The sequence below is a fragment of the Ahaetulla prasina genome, chromosome 9 (assembly GCF_028640845.1).
Source record: "Ahaetulla prasina isolate Xishuangbanna chromosome 9, ASM2864084v1, whole genome shotgun sequence".
Taxonomy (NCBI): domain Eukaryota; kingdom Metazoa; phylum Chordata; class Lepidosauria; order Squamata; family Colubridae; genus Ahaetulla; species Ahaetulla prasina.
In genome coordinates, this window is record NC_080547.1 from 10,093,565 (window position 1) to 10,113,714 (window position 20,150).

At 51.0% G+C, this 20,150-nt stretch overlaps 1 protein-coding gene across 1 annotated transcript; it reads left to right on the top strand.

Annotated features, from left to right (window-relative positions):
- Positions 1-2,328: 2,328 nt before the first annotated feature.
- On the top strand, positions 2,329-17,631 carry ZW10 (zw10 kinetochore protein). The gene is made up of 16 exons (XM_058194566.1): positions 2,329-2,520; positions 4,008-4,142; positions 4,538-4,639; positions 4,747-4,824; positions 5,340-5,499; positions 6,031-6,174; positions 7,195-7,386; positions 7,989-8,161; positions 8,873-9,055; positions 9,463-9,701; positions 10,798-10,869; positions 11,732-11,889; positions 12,461-12,591; positions 14,327-14,458; positions 15,819-16,021; positions 16,998-17,631. The coding sequence occupies exons 1-16, from the start codon at positions 2,404-2,406 to the stop codon at positions 17,116-17,118; spliced, it is 2,340 nt and encodes a 779-aa protein (XP_058050549.1). The 5' UTR covers positions 2,329-2,403; the 3' UTR covers positions 17,119-17,631.
- Positions 17,632-20,150: the final 2,519 nt, after the last annotated feature.

The window sequence follows — 20,150 nt, forward strand, 5'->3', positions numbered from 1 at the left end:
ATAAAGTTCCTTCTTGCACAGCACTTTGGAGCCACAGAGTATGTCCCTTGTGTTGTGTCTCTTATTCAATTGCTACCCATTGAGGCATGTCTTACTGGCTGTCCCTGCCTGCAGTGCTCCATGGCTCCATAGCTCAGCGATGAGCGGCCTGAGATGGCTGGAGACATCGCCTTGGTCAGCAAGGATACAGTAGAGTTGAGTTGAGTTGAATTGAGTAGAACAGTACAGAACAGGAATAAAAAATGCAGAATAGAATTAGAATGGAATGGAATCCGAATCGGAATCCGAATTCTTTATTGGCCAAGTGTGATTGGACACACAAGGAATTTGTCTTCGGTGCATAAGCTCTCAGTGTATATAAAAAATGCATTTATCGTAAATCATAAGATACAATACTTAGTAATAGTCATAGGACTATCATACTAGGAAACTAAATAAAATAAAATAAATCATAAAGACATAAGCAATGGGGTTACAGTCATTAGTGGGAGGATATAGATAATAGGAAGGATGAGAAAAATAATAGTAATATAGTCTTAGAAAATAGTCTGACAGTGTTGAGGGAATTATGTGTTTAGCAGAGTGATGGCCTTCGGGAAGAAACTATTCTTGTGTTTAGTTGTTCTGGTGTGCAGTGCTCTATAGCGTCGTTTTGAGGGTAGGAGTTGAAACAGTTTATGTCCAGGATGTGAGGGTGTACAGGTAGCCCTTGACTTGCAACGGTTCATTTAGTAACCGTCTAAACTTGCAACTGCATTTTTTAAAAAGTGACTTATGACCGTTTTTCACACTTAACGGCCATTGCAGCATCCCCCGTGATCAAAACTCAGACGCTTGGCAACTGACTCACATTTTTGACGGTTGCAGCGTCCGAGGGTCACGCAATCCCTTTTGGTGACCTTCAGGCAAGCAAAGCCAACGGAGAAGCCAGATTCACGCAAGAACTGCGGGACTAACTTAACCGCGGCAGCGGTTCACTGAACAAGCGCGGAGAGGAAGGTCGTAAAATGGGCCAAAAGTCACTTAACAAATGTCTCGCTTAACAACAGAAATCTTGGGCTCGGTTGTGGTCCCAAGTCGAGGGAAACACAAAGGCACCAGTTTAATGAAGCCAAAATTTGTGTGATCTTGTTCGGGCAAATCCATCGTGTTACATTACCCAAGGAATTCTTTGTTAATCCCCCCGGCTTTATTGATTGCAAGATTTTGTTTAAGCACACACACACACACACACTTCAACTTCACACGCTTTGTGCCGAGTGATTGATCGGGAAACTTGAGAGGAGTGGAGAAGATGGATCATTGGGTATAGAGCAGGGCTCTCCAACCTGGGCAACTTTCAAGCCTGGTGGACTTCAACTCCCAGAATTCCCCAGCCAACTCTGCAAAGGAATTCTGGGAGTTGAAGTCCACCAGGCTTGAAAGTTGCCAAGGTTGGAGACCCCTGGTGTAGAGGGTGAGTTTTCCAACCCAATCCCTCGTCCATCACACTTCTCATTGTGTGGTCTCACTGCTTGGGGCTCTCCTTGTTGTTGGCCTAGAACCGATGCTGCTCGGTGCAGAGTCTTTACCAGGGTCTCTTCTTTGCATGTCACATTTATTTCTCAGCTTCCTTTGCTCATCTTCTTTTCTCAGATTTGATCTCTGGCGCTACCCAAAAGATGCTTCAGTCCAGCAAAGGGTCTGATGATCAGAAACTGGGTCCTCCTGTTGTAAAAATCCATCCTTGAAACCGTAACTGAATTAAGTGCGCTAAGAGCAACGCCGGGCTATCGTTTTCTATTTTTTTTTTTAAGTCTCTTTTTTTAAAAAAAGTGCAAGGAGGAGCCTGATTCTTTTCCAGTGGGACTCGTTTTAATTCCACTCTCCAAAAACAAAACAAACAAACAAAAAGAAACCTTAAGGCTTTTGGGGCTCCAGATCTGCTGGACTGCAAAAACCATAATTCCCAAATGTTGTTGTAACTGTAGTCCAACACTATCCTGAAGCTTGAGGAAGGGGCCTCTGCACGTACAGATGTCTGTGCTTGTGCATCTGCGCGCGTCTGTGTGTATATACACACGCACAGTACGCACACATAATGTACCTGTATGTACAGATACACGGAGAATGAAGCGCTCTCTCTTCCCCTCCTCCACCTCCAGGGGAGCAACAACCCAAGATCTACCTCCGAAGCCCCTCTAGGCTTTCAACTTCGTGGTTCCAAAACCGGAGAGCCGGCGCCACGATGGGGCGGGGTCCAGAAACTGGCCTTCTCTATCCCAGCGCGGCTCTATGGTGACGAGGGAGAGGGAAAAAAAAAACGGCCGGCGAAAGGCACGCCGGGAACGGTAGTCGGCGGCGCTGGGCGGGAGAGGCGCGGCGCCTTCCCGTGAGGCCCCGCGCGGCGCGACGGTTGGCGGAATGGCGGCGCGCGGCTCCTCGCTGGTGGAGGCCGTGCTGGCCTGCTCGGGGCACCCGGAGAAGGAAGGCCTGGGCGGCCGCCTCGCCCGACTCTCCCGCCGGGCCGAGGAGCTCAAGGTGCGCGCGCGCGCGGGAGGGGGAGGGGCTTACCTGGGCCACGCCCCCTTGGGCGAAGGCGCCCCTGCAGGGGGAGGGGGGAGCGCGCCGGGCCTCTGAGCGTGTGCAGAGTTGAGGGCGGGTCCCGCCAGGAGGGGAGTGGCGTCTATGGGGTGACACGTGGCTCCCTCCCCGCCCAGAATCGGGGGGCCTTTTGCCCCGCCCCCACCCGGGGCAGCAACAGAAAAAGGGGGAGGGGGCTAGCACCCCCCTCCCCCCCCCTTTGGGCCCCAATAAAGGAGGGGGCCTCTGAGCCTGGCTGGGCTTCCTGGCAGACGTCTCATGGCCCAAGTAGGGAACATCTTCAGTGCTGGTGGGGAGGAGGACAGTGGGGCCCTTGTTGCTCTCTGAGCCTGGCTGGGTTTCCTCGCAGGGGGAGGGTGGATGAGAAAGGAGGAGGAGGAGGAGGAAGATGACTGGGGTCCTTATTGCTCTCTGAGCCTGGTTGGGTTTCCTTGGAGGCGTCTCATGACCCACCTAGGGAACATCTTCAGTGCTTAAAGGTGGGGGGGGGGTTGGAAAGGAGGAGTAGGAAGACTAAGGGGTCCTTGTTGCTCTCTGAGCCTGGTTGGTTTTTTTTTGCAGACGTTTCATTACCCAGACTAGGTATCATCAGCGCTGGAAGGGAGGGTGGAGTTTGGAGAGAGGGAGGAGGAGGAGGAGGAGGAGGAAGAGGACTGTGGGGTCCTTGATGCTCTCAAGCTGGGTGGTTTCTTGCAGACGTTTCATGACCCAAGTAGGGAGCATCATCAGGGCCAGAAGGCAGGCGGGGTTGCGGGTGGGAGAAGGAGGAGGAGGACTAAAGGGTCTTTGTTGCTCTCTGAGCCTGGTTGGGTTTTTTTGCAGACGTTTCATCACCCAGACTAGGTATCATCAGCGCTGAAAGGGAGGGGGGGTTGTGGGCGGGGCAGGAGGATGAGAAAGGAGAGGAAGAGGAAGAGGACTTATTGCTCTCCAAGCTGGGTGGTTTCCTTGGAGGCGTCTCATGACCCAAGTAGGGAACATCTTCAGTGCAGTGGGGGGTGGTTGTGGAAAGGAGGAGGACAGTGGGGTCCTTGTTGCTCTCTGAGCCTGCTTGGGTTTCCTTGCAGAAGTTTCATTACCCAGACTAGGTATCATCAGCGCCGGAAGGGAGGGTGGAGTTTGGAGAGAGGGAGGAGGACAACTATGGGATCTTCGATGCTCTCTGAGTTTGCTTGTTTGCTTGCAGACGTTTCATGACCCAAGTAGGGAACATCATCAGTGCTTGGAAGGAGTGAAGTTTGCTCTAAGTTTATATTCTAATAGTTTGCTCTGTCAGTGATGATTGGGTGGTCTTAGAGGTTCTTTGGTTGGGCTTGTTCGCCAGTTCCTTGATTGGGGGGGTGGGATTGTTTATTTGATGGTTAGTCTGATGTTAACCATGGTGTCCTCCTGGTTGCTTCCTTCTTTGCCCCCCCCCTTTCCAGGAGGAGGTTTGCAGCATGATCAACCAAAGGTATATGGAGTTCCTGCCCAGCGTGCAGAGCGCCAAGGACCTGGAGTGCCAAGTGGAGGAGCTCTCAGCCGGCATCGACCAGCTGAGATCCAGGATCGAGAACGAGGTGAGGACCGTGGAGGAACCTGCCTTGGTTAAAGAAGTCCCATAGAGGTTGGGGGGGGGGGGGCTGAACCCGTTCATGTGTTGTATTCATAGTTACTGAGAAAGGTATTTTTACCCCGGCTGCTGTGTTTGGTTTTCCTGCCGTTTATATTTTTTAAAACATAGATTCACCAGAGCCATTATTTTGAGATGACTGCCATATAAATCAAATGAATGAATGAATAAATAAATAGGTTATGAAAGTGCTCCTCCCTCCCTCCCTCCAGCCTTTCTGACTATCATGTTGTCTGTGCCTTTAAGCAGAAATCTCTCCTTGCCTACTAACGGGGGTCTTTTTTTTGGGGGGGGGAAACCAAAGAGATTAAACGGGGCTTTTCACCTCTGGCGTTTCCTCAGGTCCAGCAAGACCTCAACGTGGCCATCGCAGACTTCGCTGACCTGAAGCAGCAGCTGGAGAGGGAGATGCTTGTCCTGAGCGTGTTGAAGCAGCTCCAGGAGGTAAGACAGAGGGAGAAGCTCAGCTCCTCTGCCCATTTTGGCTCGTCTTGATTTGAGGCTGGCTCTGAGTTATCGGCCTTCCCCTTTTCTGCTTCCTCTGTCTTCAGTTTGACACCGCTCTCAAACAGTTCGGTACCTTGCTGCCTCTGAAGAAGTACACGTCAGCAGCCGGCCAACTGAACAAGGTAGTTCTTATGTCCCTCTTGGGTGTCAACCCTGAAGCAGACCTGGCTGAGATCGTTCTTTTGGTTTCAGGGTTGCCACAAGACAGAAGAGGGGACGGGGGGGGGGGAAGGAATAGTTAGCTGGGCTTTTGCAGTCAAAACAAAAAGTTTTTCCTGTGGGAACCAAGATCATTCCAACAGGTGGCCTGGAGAGGAGGAGCAAAGTAACCAAGCAACCGGCCAGCAACACTATTGGACAGTGTGACCAATGATGGTGAGGGGGGGAGGGACTTTCACTTTTTAATTAGATGAAAGCCACGGGAACTTTCAGAGTCGGCTTTCGCCACTTGTGCCAATATGATGCATCCCATAAATTGTCCTTTGAGGAATCTACCTGCCTCTAAAGAGTTCTGCTTTCAGTGGGCGCATGACTTGGAGCGCTGACATTGAGTAGCTTCCAGACTCCTTTAAAGTGGAACGGCTTAGTTCATGTCAGGTTTTGTGTGACTCCGCAACCTTTTCCCGTTTCCTGCCAGGCCCGGAGAAGCCTGAAAACTATGGAGTCCCGTCGGGGCTTTGAGCTGAAGATTCTGAAGGCTCTCGGCCAGGAGCTCACCATCCAGACCCAAAACATTCTGTATCTTTTGGATCAGGAGTGGCAGCGGATGGTGGTGTGGAAGCTTCCCCAGGCACAAGGTGAAGAGGCTGTTTGGTTGGGCCTGCTCTGCGTTCCTGCTGAGGGTTCAGGGGCTGCCTGGGGAATCCTGGGAGTTGAAGTCCACAAGTCTTAAAGCGGCCGAGGCTGGAGGCCCCTGGTCTAGATGACACCTAAAGTCATTTCCAACCCTGTCATTGAGCAATTCGGATTTGAGAGTTGCTGTTTCTAGGGTGGCCTAAAGACCGCTGGGGGCGGGAGGTGTAGGTGTATTATTTTATCATATTTTATCCTATTTTATTCCAATCTCATTTCAAATTGCTTTTATTGGATTTTAGTAATAATTTGTGTTTGGAACTCTGTACTTTGATATGCCCTATTGGCTAATCAATCAAGTAAAGGAATTGGAATTGGAGCTGATTGGGGGGGGGTGGAGTATGTGCCGCAGCCACTTGCTTGGGATGACTAGAGACTGGAGGGAGAGGCCAGCTTGCCATTTTTCCAGCCTCTTTGGCCGCTTTGGAACCATGGTTTGCTGTAACCCCGGTGCTGCTCTACCGCTCTTTCCCTAGAACTCAGCTGCCTAGAGGCAGCTACCCAAACGGAGTTGCACCTGTGCCTGTCGACAGAAGATGCGGCCACAGACCTAGCAGTTTCGAAAGTCCTGCAGGCTTTCGCTGTCCTGGGGGAACTGGAGATGAAGTTCAAGCATTTTGGTAAGTCCTTCCTCTTCCGGCAACAGCAGAGCAGCTTCCTGAGTGTGAAAGAGGTTCGGTTTCTGACTCCGCGTCCAGATGTTCTAAATTTGGCACCTGCACTGCAGCTTCCTCCTTCGGGGTCCTGTTCCTCTCAACGTTCAATAGAGAAATGTGTTAACTGAAGATAAAAGAGGAGGCAGAAATGTTTCGTGTGATATACAAATGAACAGAGTTGGAAGGGTCCTTTTAGGTCATCTAGTCCAACCCCCTCCCCAAGCAGGAGACCCTACACCATTCCTGACAAATGGCAGTCCAGTCTCTTCTTGAAAGCTTCAGTGATGAAGCTCCCACAACTTCCGAAGGCAACTTCTGTTCCATGGGTTGATTGTTCCCACTGTCAGAAAATTCCTCCTCATTTCCAGGTTGAATCTCTCCATTATTCCTTGTCTGGCCTTCAGGTGCTCTGGAGAATAGTTTGACCCCCTTCCTCCTCTCTATGGCAGCCCCTCAAATACTGGAAGACTGCTATCCTGTCTCCCCTGGTCCTTCTCTTCCCTAGACTAGCCAGGCCCAGTTCCCGCAACTGTTCATCGTATGTTTTAGTCTCCAGCCCCCTTGTCATCCTGGTTGCTCTTCTCTGCACTCTTTCCAGAGTCTCCACATCTGTGGGCCATCCAGGAGAGCTACGTAATTTTTCATGGCCTTATAAAGCAAAGTGGTCCGAAGGAGCATCTCGCTTAGGGCAGGAGATGAAGCAAATGCGTTTGATGCTGTCGCTCTCTTCTTTGGAGGGCAGCTCTTTAAAACCCCTTTTTGTCTGGTCCAAAGGGAAGCCTGTTTCTTCCCCCCACCCCGCCCTTCTTTGTCTTCCTCCAATCTATACAGGCTGCTCTTGTGGGAATTGCCCCCCTCCCTTGAGCAGAGCGAGGAGAGGCCAGAGAAGATGGCCATAGGCCATGCTGAGAAGTGCTGTGTCACACTGCATAGATCCTTCGAGCCCTTGATCAATGACCTTCCTTTCCCTCTCCCTCTCGCCAGGACAGCTACTTCTGAAGCACGTCCTCAGGCCTTTGATCTGTTGCCCCTCCTTGCGGCTCTCGATGGAAGACGCACCCGATGGCGTCACACTCAAATTTGAGTCTGTGGGCTCCAGCCTGGGCCACCCGTCCCCCTTGGAAGTGTTTGCGAAGCTCAAATCGGTGTTCAGCGTCCTCCACCAACACCTGCTGGGTAAGGACCTCCTCCCACATTGGCTTGGAAGAAACCTGTGAGCCAGGGACCGTGGGAAAAGGACCCCAAAGAGACCCCAGGGCCGTGATGGCGAACCTATAGCGCACGTCTCACAGGTGGCACGCGAAACCAGACTGGTGGGCACGCGAGCGTTGCCCTAGTTCAGCTCCGGTGTGCATGTGCGCGCCGGCTAGCTGATTTTGGGGCCTTCCGGGCCCACCGGGAATCAGGAAACAGCCTGATTGGTTGGGGTTGGGGAAGGTCATTTTCGCCCTCTCCAGGCTCCAAGAAAGCCTCTGGAGCCTGGGGAGAGCGAAAAACGGGACTACCGGGCTCACGGAGCCATCACGTGCCAAAAGCAGGGAGAGCCCCGGGGGGGCTATCACGCGTGAGGGGCAGGGCGCATTGAATTATGGGTGTGGACATGCATGCGTGAGAACCCCGCCCCCCACCGCACCGCCTTCCCCCTGCTTTTGGCAGACAAAAAGGTTTGCCCTCCGTGCCCCCAGGGGCTTCTGCTCCTGTAGTCTATGGGCTCCCAGGGGGTCCCCATCGGGTGAAGGTTGCGGAAGGAGCCACGGAGCTTTTTCTCCCCTCTCCAGACACACCGCTTGGCCGTTGCGAGGGAGAGGAGGGGGAGGAGACCGACCCCAGGCCCGTTTTGGCCGAGGTGCTGGGCAACGTGATTTGGAAGAAGATGTCCGACTGCCTCATTTGCGATTGCTTGGTGCACTCCATCCCCAGCAACAGCAGCCAGCTGGCAGAGTACACGGAGGTGGGTGTCGCGACCTTGGACCTCTGGGACCACCTTCCGTCTCTCTGGGCTGCTTCTTAAATTGAGGGGGAGGAGGTTTGCCCAGGAGACTGAAGTGAAATTCTGAAATTGTGCTTTTTAGCACATGCTTTTCTTAATACAGGTAGCCCCGACTTACCACAGTTCATTGGGTGACCGTTCAAAGTTACAATGGCATAGTTTTTCACAGTGACCACCTTTGCGGCTTCCCCACGGCCACGTGATCAGAATTCACAAGGCTTGGCAACGGACTCACGTTTATGACGGTCGCAGTGTCCCCAGGTCGCGTGATTCTTTTGCGACCTTCTGACAAGCCAAGTCCATGGCGAAGCCAGGTTCGCTTAACAAAACTGTGTGGCTAACTTACCAAACTGCGGTGATTCCTGTAACAGCTGTGGCTAGAAAGATCATAAAATGGGGGCAAAACCCACTTAACAATTGTCTCACTGAACAACAGACTCCATTGTGGTCATAAGTCGAGGACTAGCTGTAGCCTTTTCAAAGAGCGAGCTGGCTGAAGAATTCTCAGCAACACTGAAGGGCCTTGTGGGGCTGGATAGTTAAACATCGCTGCAACCTGCCTGTTTCAGTGGGGTGGGGGGGAACTGTAAATCCACCTATATCAGCTGATCTCAGGGGACAGACTGACCTCCTTCCTATGTCCGCCTGCCCCCCGCCCCCCACCCACCCCAGGTTATTAAAGCAACAGAAGACTTTGAAAACACCTTAAAAGACATGAAGTTCCTTCCGGAGGACTCCGTGGATTTGTTGACCTATGCCCGCAATGTTAACTGCCATTTTGCCAACAAGAAATGCCAAGATGTTATCGTGGCGGCCAGAAACCTGATGACCTCAGAAATACACAACACCGTGAAGGTAGTGGAGCATGGGTGGTGGTTCCCTTAAAGCAACCGGATACCCTTTTCTCTTGTTCGCGTCTGTCTTGGAAAAGGTGCTTGGTATGTAAGTCAGGCTTCTCTCTGTGTGTGGGAGTGTGTGTGTGTGTGTGAGAGAGAGTCCTTGTCAAATTAAGATCTGTTTTAAGCAAGAAGTATTCTCAAGCTGATCCACTTGGCCCACCTGTTTCCAGGCTGTATTACCTGGTGGCAGGTAGTTATGAGAGCAAAACGAGATTGGGAGAGAGAAGAACCACCTGCAGTTCTGCCTTTGGCATCTGCCAGCCCTCAAATTGCCCGCAAAACATTCTTGGGGGAGGGGAGGGGCTCCATGTTTAAGGCACTGGCCCAGAACCAAACCAAGGGAACCTTCCTTTCCCTCCCCAGGTCACCCCAGACTCCGTGCTAGCTCTCCCCACCCTGCCTGCCTCCGGAGCCGGGGACCAGTCAAAGATGCCGGAAGGGCCCGAGCTGCTTCTCAAGCAGGTGACCAACTTGGAGAACAAGACCAGGCTGAGCCGCCACATCTTTTCTTTCCCCACCTGCCGCATCAGCGACTCGGTCCAGAGATTGATGTCTTTGGCCTATCAGACCCTCCAGGAGGCCTCTGGCAGCACTGACCAATGGTGAGTGAGGGCTGCCAACAATTGGGGCCCCAATACCTCTCAACAAGAGTTGAAATTTTAAAAAGGGCAAGAGATGATGGATAGATACAGAATATTTCTTAATAGGGTGGTTATTTTATTAAGAGTTAGGAAAAAAGTAGAAATTGGGTAAATAGTATTATGTATACTGACGTATAATGGAATATATTATAATTACAATGTATACACAAATGTTAGAAGTTGAAAGATTATGATTATGTATATCTAAATACCCTGTTTCCCCGAAAATAAGACCTCCCCTGATAATAAGCCCACTCGGGCTTTTTTTTTTTTTTTTAAATTTACATTTATAACCTGCCCTTCTCCGAAGACTCAGGGTGGCTTACAGTGTGTAAGGCAATAGTCTCATTCTATTTGTATATTTACAAAGTCAACTTATTGCCCCCCCAACAATCTGGGTCCTCATTTTACCTACCTTATAAAGGATGGAAGGCTGAGTCAACCTTGGGCCTGGTGGGATCGAGCCTGCAGTAATTGCAGGCAGCTGTGTTTTAATAACAGGCTATCTTACAGCCTGAGCCACCGCGGCCCATTTGAGCACATGCACTAAAATAAGCCTCCCCCTGAAAATAAGCCCTCCCTGAAAATACTTAAATAAGCCCTCCCCGAAAATACTTAAACGCAGAGCTGGAAATCAGGTAAGACGGCCAGAGGAGCCCCATCTTGCTCCACGCGCCCCAAAATAATAAGACCTCCCTGAAAATAAGGCCCAGCGCTTATTTCGGGGTTCAAAAAAATATAAGACCAGGGTCTTATTTTCAGGGTAACACGGTAGTATCATGATTATTAGTATTGTGTATAAAGTATATACACTGTTCACTAAGCACTGTTAAAGAAAACACTATTAAAAAAGTATATTAAAAAAACCAGTTGAGGTCCCACCTAGGGTTTGCTTCTTAACCGTCTTGGTGTTGGGTTCTTGGGGGTGTGAAGGCCGACTGCCCTGCATTTCCAGGCTTGCTGAAGACAGCTGGCAAATCCCCCCTTTTGGGTAAATAGTATTATGGGGTCTGGAAAAGCAGATGTGACCCAGCTCCTCTCTCCTCTTCTCTGGCAGCTGCATCCAGCTCTTCTACCTGGTGCGGAACATCTTCCATCTCTTCTGCGACGTGGTGCCCATGTATCATAAGTGAGTGACAGCTGTCTTTGAGGGGGAAATCGGCCCAGGCCAGAGGGGTGCTATGCAAAGCTCTGACTTAACCTGTTGAATTACAAGCAGTCCTCAACTTAATGACCGTAACGGAACCTGGAATTTCCCATCAGAAGTCCTGGCAGTCGAGACACCCATGTGACCGGACCCAATTGTGTGTGTGGCGGTTGTTAAGTGAACACCATGGCTCTTAAGCAGATCCATTTATTCCCCAAAAGCCAGAAACCAGCAAAAAACATTGTGCAACATGACCGTGTGATTGAGGAGTGCTGCAACCAGACACAAAAATGAGGCAGTTGTCAGACTGTGGGGATGTTATGTGACTGCAGGGGGTGTCCAACTGTCCAAAACTCTTAAAACAGGGTCATAAGTAGCCTTTGGGAGGGTCCAACCCAATTTCAAACAGTCACTAAACAGCAGGTCGTTAAAAGAGGACTACCTCTATTGCGTTCTCCTTTTAGATTTGTGGAGTTACATTAAAGCACTAAGAACTTTCTAACCCTTTAAAGCAGGGATCTCCAACCGTGGCAACTTTAAGCCTGGCGGACTTCAACTCACAAGCTGGCTGGGGAATTCTGGGAGTTGAAGTCTGCCAGGCTTAGAGTGGCCAAGGTTGGAGACCCCTGCTTTAAAACACGGATGACTTTATAACTTCTCAAAAGCGTATTCAGTGAATTGCTGTAACCTGGAGGGAAACAGCACCACATGTGCGGAGACCCCCAGGTTCTCTAAATGCTGGCTGAGGAATTCTGGGAGTTGGAGTCCACAAGTCTGAAAGTTGCCAAGGTTGGAGACCCCTGCTCTAATGACCCCCCTCTCTTCTTCATCTCTCCCCCACCAGAGAAAACCTTCAGAAACTTCCCCAGCTGGCTGCCATTCACCATAACAACTGCATGTACATCGCCCATCACCTCCTGACCATGGGCCACCAGTTCAGGAGCCGGCTGAATGATGGGACAGCCACCTTTGTTGACTTGGTGCCCGGGTTCAGGAAACTAGGTGAGTCTGGGAGCGAAGGTGGCTTGTGGGGGTCTTTAGTAGTAGATCCTCTGCCTCTCCAGCTAGACGCTTTCCCGGTGTAGCGCTGCGTGAAAATGTACTTCATCATTACCAAACGCACCTGGTAGGTTGCTTCTCCTCAGTCTGTCCCTGGTGAGCACAGTTGAGATTTTAGGCTGTTTCCCAGAAAAGGGGGAAAATCCCACAGAAGTTTTTCTGTTGAGAGTCCTTTGGGTGGTATTTCTGGGTGAACCATCCCAGAATGCAAACGGCCACCTCTCTTTTCTAAATTAATATTTATGGAGAATTTTACATTTAGAAGTCAAATCTAATGGGAAAAGGTGCAAGAAAAGAGAAAAGAAACTAAAGTTACTGTCAAGGTTCCAAGAAATACATCCCCAGCAATAAAAACTCCGAGGCAGGCATTTTATTGAGATATATCATGTTGGCACAAGCTTGGTGGAAAACCGGCTCTTAAGTTCCTGCCGGTTTTGTACCCAATTAAAACAAAAGCTTGTCTCCCCACCCCCACCTCCCGAAACCTGGGCCATTGGTTTCTTCCTCTCCCCAGGGACAAAGTGTTTCCTCGCCCAGATGCGGGTTCAAAAGGAGGAGCTTCTGGAGAGACTGTCCATCTCGAGGAATTTCTCCAACCTGGACGATGAGGACAACTACTCTACGGCCACCAGAGCTGTCCGTCAGGTCAGGGACGGGGTGGGCGCTTGGCGGAACCTGGAAAATTAGCCCCCCGAATTCCATCCGGTCACCCATTGGTCCTAAACAGACCCTGAACGTAACAGCCTCTGTCTCTCTCTCTCTCTCTCTCGCCTCATGCGGTCCCTCCCTTTAGCATCCTGCTCCTGCAGGCTCCGCATTGGCACTTGTCTAAATGCTCTGCCCGCCTCTGAAGGCAGCTTGTGACCAGTTGCCTCCTCTGAAGGCAGCTGTGGCTGCTTGTATATGAACAATGCATTAGATACAAAAGGACCTTTCTTTCCGCTAGGCGCAAGCAACCCTTAGTTAATGCAGGTAATCCTTGAGTTACAGCAGCTCATTTAGTGACCATTCGAAGTTACAAGGGCAATGAAAAAAAAAATGACTATTTTTCACACTCGTGACCGTTGCGGCATCCCTTCGGTCACGCGATTTACATTTGGATGCTTGACAAGAGAACTCCTGTTTATGACGGTCTCAGTGTCCCTTGGGTCACATGATCCCCGTTTGCGACCTCCTGACAAGCGAAGTCCAGGGAGAAGCCAGATCCACTCAACAGCCGTGTTACTAATTGATGAACTGCAGTCATTCAAGTCGTCAAATGTGGCAAAGCTCACTTAACAAATTTCTCGCTTAGCGACATAAACGTTGGACTCAATGGCGGTCGTACGTTGAGGACTCCCTGTACTCGCCAATGTTACAAGAATCTTACCAGACTGGCCGCATTCTGGACTTTGGGAACGGTCAGATGAGGCTCCAGGGATGCTGGGGGAGACCAGGCCCCTGCTGCTTTCTGCAGTGCAAGGACTCCAAGCTTGGTCCCCACTTAACGCCTCCTTCCAGTCTAGCTGGAGATTACACAGACACGCATACGCGTGCGCGCACACACACACCCCCTTCCTCCTGAACCTGCTGACTCCTTATGTGATGAGAGAGGAGGGGAGGGTCTACCATCCTCGCTGTTCCACTTCCGGTGTAATTTCAAGGATTTATTCACCTCTCCAGTTCTGCCTGTTGTGACCCAGGCCCAAGTAGGTAGTAGTAGACGCAATCAGTTCGAAAACAGACTTTATTAGAACAGCTGAGAACTCATTCTCAGTGTAGTCCAAACTAAAAGCAAATTCTTCATAACTCAATTCTTCAGTCTTATCACCAACCTTGGTCTAATTAGGCAAACTGCCAAAGGCTTTTCTTGGCAAAAGTTCAGAAGCAGAAGACTCCGACAGGAACTAAATGCAGCAAGACAAGGAGCAAGGCTATCAATGTTGTTTTCCGACAAAGAGCCCAAGAGCTGTTGCTGGTCTTTTAAGCCTTATGGGAGGGGCCAATCATCTCTTGGCCCTACTCCCTAGTCATCCTCTTTGCTTGAGCTGCTCTTGTCTTCTGGGAGCCCTTCTCATGTGTGCATTAGGAACAGGCTCCTCCTGTTCCTCTGCCTCACTACTGTCAGCCTCTGGAGGCTCTGGAGTCTGCACATCACTCCCCGATGGCCCTGGCCCCACCTCTGCCTCTGACGCAGAGCCCTCATCCGGGCCTTCCCCAGCCTCCAGGACTGGCCCATGTTCTTCCTCAGCCTCATTGCTGTCCGACTCTGCTGCCAGCTCCGCAAGCTGCTGGCGAACCATAACACTGCCCACAAAGCAGCCGTCTTGTTCCCGGGTTCTCTTCCCTGACTGCTTCTGCTCCTTGCGAAGGCTAAAAGGGCCGTTTCACTTCCTTCTAGGTTCTGCACCAACTGAAGAGGCTTGGCAAAATCTGGCAGGATGTTCTACCGGTCAACATCTACTGCCGGGCCATGGGAACCCTGCTGAACACGGCCCTTGTGGAAATCATCAGCAGGATCGTTGCTCTGGAGGTGAGGACTGAGCATGACACTCCGTGTGTGTGTGTGGAGTCTCCACGCAAACGCCTTTCTGGAGATCCAGCTCTGCTTCTTGGCGTGGTGGCTCACCAGATGCAAATGTTTGGCCAGCTAGAACCACGGAGGGTCTCTGTTCACAGACGGCCCCTGGGATTGTGCTTTCTAGATTCATGGGGAGAGCTGTGCTGCCTTTTAAAGGGATGCCTTTTATCAAAACAAAGAAGGTGCTTGGCTTTAATGAAGTGGGAGGATGTGGCTGGGTTGTCTTTTTTTTTTTTTAAAGTTTTATTTTCATTTTCCAACAACCTATTCAATATACAGTCTCTTATTCAACATTAATCATTAACTTTCATTTGTTACTTATTCGGACCTGCCCAGCTACCACTTCCTTCCTTAACAAACCTTTCCTCCTCCCTTCTCTACTTTCTTCTACTTTCTTCATCCTTCCTCTCCTTCGCTTTTCTACGTCCTCTCCTCTTTCCCTACTCTTCTCTTCCACCCTTTCTAACCTTCTCTCTTTCCCCTTTCTTCTTCCTCTCCTTTCCCCTTTTTCTACCTCTCTCTTTCCTACCTGCTTTCTTCCTTCACTCCCTCCTCTCCCTCTCCATTCCCTTCCGAAATGGCAGCTGAGCAGCCCCGCTTTCATTTCAAATTATTTCTATTTCTTAATTACATATCTTCAATCATTTCTTTACATTGATCCTTCATCTTCCCCCCTCTCCCCCCTTCCCCCCCTCCTCCCTCCCACCCCCCGAGACTTCCCAGTCTTTTGAAGCGGCTGCAGAAGCCAATATAGCGAGTTACTCTAAAGCTTGCCTGGATCCCCTCTGGACTGGAGGGCTGCAACGCGCCTTTCCCAGCATGGTTAAGAAGAGCCCATGGGGAGAGGGGGATGAGAGAAGCACCTCAGGGGTCTCTTCTCTTGTGGGATTGCATGGTGGCCCAAAAGCTTTGTAGCCAGGTGCACTGGGCCCCACTTCCCATAATCCCCGGCCAGTTCCAGATTGTGCGAGATTACTGTAGACCTTTGGTTTTTGGTAAAAGAAATAACTGATAGTGAACCCCTGCAAAACAAAAATGGCATAAAATCAATTTGATGACATGATTTGCAACGTGTGACCGTAACTGGCAGGCTCTCTTAGTGATTGTAAGTTGAGGACTACCTTGAAAGGACTCAGTTCCTGTACATTTGGAAGCCATTCCCGCTTCATCCTCTGCTGGGGGGAGTTTTCTGTTCATTCGATCCTACGGGGAACGTTGGCTGTCAGTGACGGGCTGGAAGAGAAGCCCACCCTGGAAGGCCTGGTGAGGTCATCCTCTCCGCCTCCCTTGGCCACTCTCCCCTCCCTTGCAGGACATCTCCGCTGAGAACGCCGACCGGTTGCACGCCCTGTGCAAGACCGTGGTGGACGAGGGGCCCCGGGTCTTGGTGCCCCTTCCGGAAGAAAAGGAGAACCTACACTTCCAGGAGGAGGTGGCCGTTTACGTGCCCAAATGGATGATGTTCCGGGAGCTCATGTTGGTTTTACAGGCCAGCCTGCAAGAAATCGTGGACAGGTGAGAGTCTCACCTGTTCCTCCGTCCAGTTGCATGTGCGGGTGGGGGAAGAATCGGAAGCCAGAGGAAGCAGAGATGGTGGGGCTTCTCCATCTGCACTGGGGCCCCCTCCCAGTCAGAAAGTTTAATCTCTAGGGCGGGAGTGGGCGGCTCTGGCAACTTTACCACCTGTGGACTTCAACTCCCAGAATTCCCAAACCGGCCTTTGCTGGCTCAGGAATCCTGGGATTTGGAGTCCACAGGTGATAAAGTTGCCAGAACTGCCCACTCCTGATCTTAGGCGCAGCAGTTGGACAACTAAAGTGGTAACAGTTCCGTGCTGCTTCGATATATTTGATTCTTCTGAGCTCCTCGTTTTTCGGAAGAAATCGTTAACCTTTGCAGAGCAGCTCAGTTTGAGAAGGGAGGGAGAAATCTGTCGAGGATCCATGATGAGAGCAGGGGAAGCCACAACAAGGCTTAAGCAGGGGTGAAATGTAAAATCCGTTACTACCGGTTCTGTGGGCGTGGCTTGGTGTGTGTGTGTGGGGTGTGTGTGACGTGATTGGGTGGGCGTGGCCAACCTTTTTTTTTAACTTTTAAAAGCATTTTTTCTACAACCTCCAGCCGAAGAGGTTGTAGAAAAAATGCTTTTAAAAGCCTCTGATGATCCCAGCTGCGCCGCACATTCATCAGAGGCTTTTTTTAATTTTTAAAAGCATTTTTTCAGCTGAAGGAAAAATGCTTTTAAAAGTTTAAAAAAAAAACAATCTCTGATGATCGCGCAGCTCAGCTGGGCATGGGGGCAGGCAGGGATTTTTGCTACCGGTTCTCTGAACCACCTGCCGGCATCACTACCGGATCTGGCGATCCGGTCCAACCAGGAGCATTTCACCCCTGGGCTTAAGCCTCCTCCTAATCAACCAGATTGTAGGAAGGGTTGCTGAAAAACCACCTTCTGAAATCCCCACTCTCTCCTTTGCTTTCTCCTCCGAAGGTGGGCGGGCAGCAAAGGGCCCCTGGCCGCCGAGTTCTCCCCCAGCGAGGTGAAGACCCTCATCCGAGCCTTGTTCCAGAACACGGAGCGGAGGGCAGCTGCCTTGGCCAGCATCAAGTAGCGTCTGCCCCCCCCCTCAGAAAGACCGTCCTGGCCCGGCCGCACTCCCTGCAGCTGAGGCTGCTCCCCCCACCCCCCCGGTCTCCCCTTCCCTTCCGTGGGGGTTCTGATGTGTCCAGAGGTTTCTGGAGCTGTTCCGTAGTCATTTGGAAGCCCATCAAGTCCCACGTGTGGCTCACCGTCTCTGGACCTCAGGAAACGACTTTCCCAGCAGAACATGTGATCCACCGACTGGACCTTCTGCCCAAAGAAGATCCCACCAGCTGGTCCAGATCTTGGACATGACCCGTTTGGGCTTGCTGGAGCTCTGGGCAGCGGCACCTCCAAAGCCGGACGTGAAGAAACAGCATCTATGCAGCTTCTTCCCAAGGGAGCCCTCTTCTCGCACACCTTACCGCTTCTCTTTTGCGAGTGGCTTCTAAAGCACACCTGACTTGAAAGGTGGGGGGGGAGGGGAAAAAAAAATAAACCAACCTTCCATCAGAAGCCTTTCAAGGCTCTTTAAAGTGCCAAAGCGGCCTTGGTTTTACCGGCCTCTTCCTTTACTCTCTGGTGTTGGGATGAGGAGGAAGAAGTGGGGTGTGTGGAGATTGTAGTGACTGGATTTAAAAGAAGGGGAAATGGGGTGGGGTGGCTGGTCCTGCCTCCTCCCTCCCCAATTGGCTGCCCCACTTCCTGTTCCCCAAGCCTCCCAGACCCATTTGTCCTGGGAGAAGCCTCTGGGCTTTCAGGAATTCTGCTCCCATGGAAGTCGGCCTTTCCTGAACCGGGGTCTGGCCATAGGGACTGCAGCAAGCTAGTTGGCCCAGCAACAAGGGCGAGGCTGGGGCTCCGTTACGTCCCATTTTCTTGATGCCCAGCCACTCCCTGCCCTGATTAAAAGAAATGCACAAATTAGAGGTGGGGGAAGTGCTTGAATTAACTATTTGTGTGTGTGGGGGGGGAGATATTTTGGGGATATGATTTCAGCCATGTAGCCCATATTTCCTCTTGCATGCTCCTGTATTACCTTCAGAGGTGGATTACCATATTTTTTGGAGTATAAGACGCACCTTATACCCAAAGAGGGTGAAAATCTGGGTTCGTCTTATACTCCGAATGTAGCCCCGCCCAGCTTCTTAAGCAGAGATTTCAGAGGCTGGAAAAAGCATCAGAAATGGAGCTTCAGAAAAGAAGCTTCAGGAAAAAAGAAAGCCCCAAACGGAGCTTCAGAAAAGAAGCTCCCAAACAGAGCTTCAGAGGCTTTTTTTCTGAAGCTCTGTTTCGGAGGCTTTCAAAGGCAGGGAAAAAAAAGCAAAGCTCAGAGCTCACAACCAAGGAAACTCCCCAAAACTAAGGTGCATCTTATACTCTGAAAAATACAGTAATTAGTTCCTTGTTTTCCAGCCTGCTTGCCCTCTGGATAAGTCTGAGGAGCTGCTGTTTAACTTTAGGATTTGGGCTTAATGGCTTTTGATCACCCATCGGCATCCTTCACTTCCCGTGTTTGTCCAACTGTGGCAACTTCAAGGCCTGTGGACATCAACTCCCAGAATTTCCTAGCCAATTGTGCTGGCCGGGGAATTCTGGGAGATGAAGTCCACAGCTTTTAAAGTTGGCAAGGTTGCTGCTGACACACACACACACCCCTTTGTGCTCAGGGTCCCTTCCACCTTGCTCTTCCCCACGCAGGCACCTCGCGGAAGGAGTCCCAGAGAAAACCAGCTTTCAGAGCCCCCTTTGCCTCTTCTCACTCCCCACCCCCTCCTTTCCGATTATGAACAGCCTTCTTGACCGTGCTAATCTCTTCCTCCTTCCTTAATTATCCTGAAACCCAGAGAAAATCCTGCTCTCTCACGCAACTCTTTTTTTTTTTTATTTCCTCTAACGCTCCCTTCCACATTTCTTCTTCCTGCCTCTGCCGCCCTGGGCGTGTGTGATGACAATTAATCACCCGCCGTAGTATGTGAACTGGTGCAGTGGGCACAGAAGTTGTTTAAGTGCAGGTAAAGTTTCGGAGAGCCCTCAAGTCTTGCCACACAGACTGGATTTCCTGGAGACGCCCCAGCTCCATTAGCCCAGGAAGTGTCTCGAAGGAGCAGGAGGGGGCGGCCGCTTGTCTTTTGCAGGGTGGCACCGATCTTGAGCTCAGCTGGGTCACGGCATGCCCGCGAGATGAAATGGGACGTTGCAAGGCCCTTGAGGATCCGACAGAAAGGCAGTCTCGTTCCCCTCGCAGCCGTTAAATGGGGGCGTCGAGGCAGTCCCCGGGCAGGGATCTGGGGGTCCCAGGGTGAATTGGCTGCCCTGGGCAGAGCCTGGAGGGTGGCCCCCTTGTTGCTGTTGCTGCTTAAGTTCAGGCATTTTAAAGGTGCTAAGGGACCAAGAGGGGCTGCAGAGCACGGGCAGCGGTGGGGGTAAAATAGGGGCCGGAAAAAAAGTCTTCTCGCTGGCTTTCTCCCCCCACCTCCTCCCCAGTTGAACCCCCAATTGGAACCTTGGGGGGGGGGAGAATGTGCTGTACTCCTTGGATAAATTTGCTTGCTGTTTTCTACACTTTTTGATGCAATTGGGTGTCTCCCATGTCCCGCGGTCCGAGTGACAAAACGGTGTCCTTATTTGCTGGACTTCTTTGGCGTGAAGCCATTCTGATAACTGGCCCTTTTAGTCTTCTCCGTTGTGGACTTTGCCGCTTCTTGAAGCATCTGCAAACAGGGTCCATCCTTGCACTGAGTTACTCCCTGGAGCCCCAAAGTTGAACTCTCGCTGCCAACATGGACCCCCCCTCCCCCGTCACTCCATGTGTAAGACTGGGGGGTCTTTTTCTCAGAAAGCCTCACTTTAGATTTGTGTGAACTTAACTTGCATTTCACTCAGCAGCTGTTTGCCGTTTCCTGAAAGCTTAGCAGGGGCATGCTGGGTTCTTCCATGCTTAGAAGTTGCCAGAAGGACAATAACAGAAGCAGGATGGTTTTCCTGGCCCTGAGTTCCAGATTCTCCAGAGCTAATGGACAAATCCATAGTTCCTTCTTGGCCACGAGTGCCTCTGGAAGA